We start from the raw sequence: 7,830 nt of genomic DNA, 5'->3' as shown, positions 1-7,830 counted from the left end.
GGCATTAAACCTGCAAAACCTTAAAACCAACAAAAGGGGTGTGAATTGTTTGTGTCATGAACAGTGCTTGTGCTCATAGAAATACTGTAGACGTGGCTTGCACCCGGGCGGAATGTTCCCCCCGATGAAAAAGTTTGGGAACCCCTGCATAGAGTACTGTGAGTGTGTGTGTGTGTGTGTGTGTGTGTGTGTGTGTGTGTGTGTGTGTGTGTGTGTGTGTGTGTGTGTGTGTGTGTGTGTGTGTGTGTGTGTGTGTGTGTGTGTGTGTGTGTGTGGTCTTCACCTTGGCCTTTTAGAACTTTTAGAGCTCCACCCTCAACACTGATAGGCTGCGCTATATGCCTGTACCCGCCTCCCCTGCCTAGCTTATCCGTTATGTTAGATTGTGATTACGGTTTGATCCAAACTCTCATTTCAGCCAGATCAGGATGAGCTTGTGGAAATCTCTCACTCCTCACCAGAAATGAGAGGGACGGCATCCCAAACCCGGCATACTGCATCCAGATGGGAGGGATCCTGTGGGGAGCCTTGTGATCCAAGTGTTAACTGAGAGGAGTAGCGTGTTATAACACCACATGTGGCTGTGGCATGGGATAAGGAGAGGACTGGGTGAGGTTCAGTGGTGCCCGCTGAGCCCCAGCTGACCTGTTTTCCATACCGCAAGAGAGAAGGGAACAGAGTACAGTGCACTCTGATGATAGTGATTACATCGGAGCAGGACAACTACCTGTCACACCCTGATCTGTTTCACCTGTCTTTGTGCTTGTCTCCACCCCCCTCCAGGTGTCGCCCATCTTCTTCATTATCCCCAGTGTATTTATACTTGTGTTCTCTGTTTGCCTGTTGCCAGTTCGTTTTGTCTTGTCAGGTCTTACCAGCGTGTTTTCCCATCTCGCTGCTTTCTCAAGTTCTGTTTCCTAGTTTCCCCGGTTCTGACCATTCTGCCTGCCCTGACCCTAAGCCTGCCTGCTGTTTTGTACCTGCCTGAGTCTGACCTGTTTACGAACCTCTGCCTGTCCTGACCCCGAGCCTGCCTGTTGTTCCGTACCTTATTGACTCTGCCCTGAATTACAGACCTCTGCCTGCCATTGACCTGTCTTTTGCCTGCCCCCTGTTTGGGTCAATAAACATATGTGACTCAAGCTGTCTGCATCTGGGTTTATTCTGAGTTATGATATGATAACTATCACTATAACATAATTCACTATAAGCTGAGTGCACTGTATGTGATATCAATACATAGTCAGCCTGGTTCTGTAACATGGCTGTGTAGGGTTTGTATCTGCTCTTAATATAACACGCACACACACACACACACACACACACACACACACACACACACACACACACACACTCTCTCTCCCTCTCTGTTGCATATGTACTTGACATGTAATATGTAAAGTCTAATAAAATAAACATCTGTTATGAATTAACCCTGTCTGTATATGTACATGTTTAGAATAACTGGTATAAGCCTAGGTTTAGGTGTGGAGCTTGTGTCATATGAAAACATACAGTCTCATGCCAGATCACATTACATTCATTTTTATTTAACTAGGCAAGTCAGTTAAGAACAAACTCTTATTTACAATGATGGTCTACTGGGCAACAGTGGGTTACTCCTTGTTCAGGAGTAGAACACCAGATTTTTTCCCTTGTCAGTTTGGGGATTTGATCCAGCAACCTTTTGATTACGGGCCCAATACTCTAACCACTAGGCTACCTGCCACCCTTTACAGCATAATGTCCTACAATCTCAGACACAATATGTACAGCTGAATAAGGTCACATTGAGATGATGCCATAAAATACCTAAAGTACAAAGGAAATAGTGATATTTGTTTTTGTATACACTGTGCATTTCAAATAAGTCACATATGTTTACAATAACATCAAACATCAATGCATGGCTCTTATCTAAATGTATTTTGAATGGAATGTATTTAGAATGAAACCCAGGGTCCAGTATCACGCCTCGACACTCCCCACAGAATACTCAACAAAGAACTGACCAATTTAAAGCTTATTAACTCTCACAGATTGAAAACCCCTGAGGGATGATGGAGAGTCAATGAAAGAAACAACACCATACTTCACAAAGATGGAGTGAAGGGCTTGATGGGGAGAGGGGAGAAGAGCGGTCCATTGGGGGAGATGAAGGGAGAGAGAAGAGTGATGTGTGCCAGTATATTATAGTTTTTTTATTAAACCTTTTATAAACATTTCATAACAATTTAATGGGACAATGTACTGTAAACCTAAACATAGCCAAACAATCATCAAGTCACAGTCAACCTGTCAAAAAGTGCAATTACCATACACTATCTTCAAAAGTTTGGGGTCACTTAGAAATGTCCTTGTTTTTGAAAGAAAAGCACATTTTTTTGCCCATTAAAATAACTTAAAATTGATTAGAAATACAGTGTAGACATTGTTAATGTTGTAAATGACTATTGTTGCTGGAAACTGCTGTTTTTTTATGGAATATCTACATAGGCGTACAGAGAACCATTATCAGCAACCATCACTCCTGTGTTCCAATGGCACGTTGTGTTAGCTAATACAAGTTTAGCATTTTAAAAGGCTAATTGATCATTAGAAAACCCTTTTGCAATTATGTTAGCACAGCTGAAAACTGTTGTCCTGATTAAAGAAGCTGGGCCTCCCGGGTGGCGTAATGGTCTAAGGCACTGCATTGCAGTGCTGGCTGTGCCATCAGAGATTCTGGGTTTGAGCCCAGGCTCTGTCGCAGACGGCCACGACCAGGAGGCCCATGAGGCCCATGAGGCAGCGCACAGTTAGTCCAGCATCGTGTGGGTTAAGGAGGCTTTAGCCGGCAGGGAAATCCTTGTCTCATTGCGCACTAGTGACTCCTGTGGCGGGCTGGGCTCAGTGCACTCTGACCAGGTCACCAGGTGTACGGTGTTTCCTCTGACACATTGGTGTGGCTGGCTTCCGGGTTGGATGTGTGTTGTGTCAAGAAGCAGTGTGGCTTGGTTGGGTTGTGTTTCGGAGGATGCATGGCTCTTGACCTTCGTCTCTCCCGAGTCCATACGGAGCCTATAATCGAACCTATAATGTGGAGCTGATGCTCCACATACTCAACTAGTCTAAAGAAGGCCAGTTTTATCGCTTCTTTAATCAGGACAACAGTTTTCAGCTGTGCTAACATAATTTCAAAAGGGTTTTCTAATGATCAATTATCCTTTTAAAATGATAACTTGGATTAGCTAACACAATGTGCCATTGGCACACAGGAGTGATGGTTGCTGATAATGGGCCTCTGTACGCCTACGTAGATATTCCATAAAAAATCTGCTGTTTCCAGCTACAATAGTCATTAACATTAACAATGTCTACAGTGTAGTTCTGATCAATTTGATGTTATTTTAATGAACAAAAAAATGAGCTTTTCTTTCAAAAACAAGGACATTTCTAAATGACCCCAAACTTTTTAACGGTTGTGTATATTAGGCATATGATTAGTTATTGAACAACACATACTGACAGACCTCTCGGTTCATTTTGGAATGACCGGTTAATGGCAACGATTCTGATCGCTGCATGAGTGTGGGCCCATAAGAGCTTGTAAGAGCATAAATATTAGCACTGGCTGGGTTTTAGATGCCTCCTGACAGTCAGTTCACATGTAGCAAGAAGAGACAGGATAACCTAGTTATAGCCTAGGTATTCCTATAGCCTACCACGTTTCCACTCACTTACGGATTGATGTGTGTTGAACACCTCTCTGAGCAGAAACACAAGCTCCAGGAGAGATGGATGCACTGACTCTGATCACATTGTTTCCATTAAGCCTCCCCCTAAACTTATGACAGCCTTCATCACTGTGGTGTTGCCAAGAACCAGATGCACAATATACATATATATATTTATATATGGACAGTGTGTGCACCCGGTTAAGACTCCACCGGGATTGATTGACAGTTCCTGTGGGAGTTGTGGATGCAATCTTTGCAAGAGCTTTTCTCTGAGCTCCGATGGGGTAGGGCCGGGGGCGGGACCCGGGTCAAGAGTGTGTTGCGGCGGATGCTGCTGTTCGAGTCTTGATGGCCGAATTTGCGGAGCAGCCTCCGGCAGCACGGCAGACAGTGAACCATGTCAGAGAGGAGGTGGCCGCTGAAGATCATGTAGATCCACGGGTTACAGCAGCTATTCAGACTGGCCAGCAGAGCCGAGAGGGTGACTGCGGTGTTCTCGGAGTCTGGAGAGAGAGAAACGGGAAAGAGGGGGTGTCGGCCAGTCAGGGAAGAAGAAAACATTCAAGCTTGTTCTGTTTATCTACTAGCAGTGGCACACTCTATTTATGCCAGGGCTGTCCAACCCTGTTCCTGGAGAGCTACCCTCCTGTAGGTTTTCACTCCAACCCCAGTTGTAACCAACCTGATTCAGCTTTTCAAGCAGCTAATTATTAGAATCAGATGCGCTAGATGAGGGTTGGAGTGAAAACCTACAGGATGGTATCTCTCCAGGAACAGGGTTGGACAGCCCTGATTTATGCGTATTCTCGAAGGAGTCTCGGCAAGCAACTGGGTCTGACCGGTCACTGACTCGCCAGCAAAATATTTGATTAACTTTTGGAGACCGATGGTCGTTTTCATAACTATCTGTCACACCTACACAACGGTTGCGTTATATGGCACGTGTCTAACACGTATGTATGCCCTTTAGGTGATTCCGCTGTTTTTCTATATTGCGCACTGTCCGATAATTCAAGCTACAGCAGAAGGAATAACATCAGCTACATTCACACCTCATCAAGGCAATGAATGAGTCAACTCACATGCACAGAACAGATAATAAAATTACTTCCAGTAAGATTTTGTTCGCGGTTATTCGATTGTGGTCACAATAATGTACCCCAGGTCTCCAGTTTGCACAGCCTATAGCCTAAGTAATACGTCTTGACTGTCTGTATAGCATATTTGTTTCAGTTTGGTCTATGTATCTGAGAAGGAGTTATACAGTTGTTGTCTCACTATGTCCGTGGTAAACTGAAGATCATTTTGGAGAGCAGTGAACTAGCTTTTAGGGAAACCCCTAGGGTAATGCATAAAATATGTGCTGAAGCTGTGCACTATTACCAACTTATTGAGTAAATAGGCCTAAGCAATAACGTAATGTTTTAAAACACTTAACGTGTCACACGAACGGAGACATGGCACCAGCGCGCGCTGCCAATGACTCACCGCACAAAGCCCAAAAATAACACTTACCTACCCACGAGAAGCTCTCATCCCACACCGACCACATCTGCACGGTGAAAAACGGAGCCCAGCACACCACGTACGCAAGCACGATCACGAAAGTCATTTTCACTGTGCGCAGCTTGGCGCGCGAGATGGTGGTGACGCTGCTGACTGAACTCGTCCCGATCAGCCCATTCTTGGTCGCAAGTGCCATCACGCTAGTGCCCTTCTGGGTCTTGTACTTTATGTTCCGCCAGATGGCTCGGCAGATGAAGCCGTAGCAGAGCATAAGCACGGCCACGGGCACGAGGAAGATGCCCACGGTGATCCAGGTGATGTAGGCGCGCACGCCCCACGGCTGGATGAAGTGTCCCCAGCAGTCATACACGGCCGAGCCCGGGTGGACCTCGCTCAGGGAGAAGATAAAATACTGGGGCATGCTCAGGGCAAGACTACACACCCAGGTGGCCCCGATCATCATATAGGCGCGCTGCGTGGGCTGGTGAAGGGTCTGCATCGGGTGACAGATGGCGATGTAGCGGTCCAGCGTCATCATCACCATCATGTAGGTGGACGCGAACATCCCTAGCACTTGCAGGTGCTTGACGATGCGGCACAGGAAGTCAGGCCCGTAGAAGCGGAAGGTGATCTCCCAACAGAGCTGCGGTAGCACCTGGAAAAAGGCCACTACCAAGTCCGCGAGGCTCAGATGCTTCATGAACAGGTGCATGCGCGAGGGCTTCCGTCGGCTCGTGTACATGGCCAGCAGCACGCTCAGGTTCCCCACCACAGCCACGACGAATGTCACGCTAAGCACCGTGATCTCGATCTTGGCGACCTCCTCGTTCCGGCCAAACGGGTCGCTGGAGTTCCCAAGAGCGCCAGTGTCGTTCCCTTGATCCTCCATCAACACCGGCTTGCTCGTGAGGTCGAAGCCTATCTTCAAATTGTCATCCATGAGGTTGAGTGAGCTCTGTGAAGGGAAAAGTGCGCCTCCGGAGATGTTCATGGCTGTCCTGAACACATCCGCGCGCACGATCACCCGCTGCCACCTGCCTGCATTGAGAACGTGTGAGTTTGTTTTAAATTTAAGCAATTACTTAGAGTCTATCGTCTACGTAAACTCGCTCATTGCGCACAGACCGACAGATGTGTTGGCTTGGCAAAGATGTGAAGCACATGGTGTGAAACTGTATCTGTGCGCAGTCGCTACTAACCCTTTTTAAATGTTTTTATACCAATGAGACCACCCCCACATCTCCAACCTCCTCTGAACAGCCTCGGACACAAAAACAACAGCAGAGAGAAACAGCATGTATGGAAAACATAATAGTTTGCATGGGTGGAATTTCTCCGAAAGACTCGTTACCACTCACAAGTAAATAGGGAACACACTGAGGTTTTCCCATGTAAATGTCTCCAGATGCTGTACTGCAAACCCCAATAACTAATGGTGCAATTAGTGCGTAAATATCCGCAATGCACGCTACTGGTCAGTATTCCATGTCCATTTACTTATCATGTCTCTAGGAATCCTTTTTGAAAAGGTATCAAGAAAAATGTTAAAACCTGTAAGGTGACCCATTTTTGTCTTTGAGATGATCTTGATGATGAAGATGTTCAAATCAAATCCAATTTTATTTGTCACATACACAAGGTTAGTAGTTGTCAATGCGAGTGTGGCGAAATGCTTGTGATGTCATATAATGTTGGTTTTCTGTGATGTTTATCATATTACTGTGAAGCCAGAGGGACTTTTCCCAATTGTGTGGACAATAAAAGGTTTTCTATTATATTACATTCTGACATATGACATCATTTTGTCATGTTCTATGCACAGTAGATTCAGTGCACTCTTTCTCTGTCTCCCTTTCTGTATGTGAGCATGCGTGTATGCAAAGCCTGTGTTAGCATATTCTCCTGCATGGTGAACTCTATGGACTGTGTGAAGTTTCTGGAATACCACACCACTGCTCTCATCTCCAGGGACCCTGGGGAATGTATGAGAAACCCAGGCTGATTGCCCGAGCACCAGGTGTCCACAACACAATGCAGGAATGCCTTGTGTGTCACACAGGTGACTAGGCTAGTATATATAGGTCAAATTGGGAGAATAGATCAATTCGCTAGATACAGTAACATGGTTGGCTCCGATGTTCCCGGATCTAAATGTTCCTGACCCCACGCAGATCTGCCCCCCACCCTCCACCCAAGGGGCCCAATTTATGCTTATTGTGATCTATTTCTGGTAGATGACACACTGTGTGTGTGTGTGTGTGTGTGTGTGTGTGTGTGTGTGTGTGTGTTTGCGCATGCGTGGGGGTCTGCAGATGTGGAGGGAAGCAGGCTGTGTTTGTGCGGGAATTTGTTGGAGCTGGTGTTTCTGCAGGGTTGATGATGAGGTAGATGTTCTCTGATGATAACCTGTAGCTCCATTATTGCTCAGATTTCACCACTGTGACCCGCCGATAAAGATTAGTTAGAGATTACTTACAACTGTAAGAGAGGGCTTAGAAATGTGTAAAAATGGGCTAGCACAGGGTTTTAGACCTCTCCTCCGGTAACCCATTCAGTTCAACTTATTTGTTCTATTCTAGTAAGCACACCTGATTCAACAGATCTA

The 7,830-nt window shown here is 46.0% G+C and overlaps 1 protein-coding gene across 2 annotated transcripts; it reads right to left on the bottom strand.

Annotated features, from left to right (window-relative positions):
* Positions 1 to 1,562: 1,562 nt before the first annotated feature.
* Positions 1,563 to 6,386, bottom strand: LOC129865321 (arg8-vasotocin receptor-like). 2 transcript variants are annotated; one of them, XM_055938005.1, is made up of 2 exons: positions 5,235 to 6,386; positions 1,563 to 4,222 (listed from the first exon to the last, which is right to left on the bottom strand). In XM_055938005.1, exons 1-2 carry the CDS (start codon positions 6,214 to 6,216, stop codon positions 3,918 to 3,920), a joined length of 1,287 nt encoding a protein of 428 aa, XP_055793980.1. In that variant the 5' UTR covers positions 6,217 to 6,386; the 3' UTR covers positions 1,563 to 3,917. The 2 variants fall into 2 exon arrangements, with proteins under 2 accessions (XP_055793980.1, XP_055793981.1); XM_055938006.1 differs by having other exon boundaries at positions 4,077 to 4,222; positions 5,239 to 6,386.
* Positions 6,387 to 7,830: the final 1,444 nt, after the last annotated feature.

The sequence above is a fragment of the Salvelinus fontinalis genome, chromosome 11 (assembly GCF_029448725.1).
Source record: "Salvelinus fontinalis isolate EN_2023a chromosome 11, ASM2944872v1, whole genome shotgun sequence".
NCBI classification, from domain to species: domain Eukaryota; kingdom Metazoa; phylum Chordata; class Actinopteri; order Salmoniformes; family Salmonidae; genus Salvelinus; species Salvelinus fontinalis.
The sequence above is the reverse complement of the archived record's forward strand: the minus strand, read 5'-3'. Positions and strand labels throughout refer to the sequence as shown.

Excerpts from the sequence above, each read along its gene's own strand:
- LOC129865321 (XM_055938005.1), bottom strand. The coding sequence starts at position 6,216 with ATGAACATCTCCGGAGGCGCACTTTTCCCTTCACAGAGCTCACTCAAC. Across the intron at positions 4,223-5,234 it reads TGAGAGCTTCTCGTGGGTAG|ACTCCGAGAACACCGCAGTC; the intron begins GTAAGTGTTATT and ends CTCTCTCTCCAG.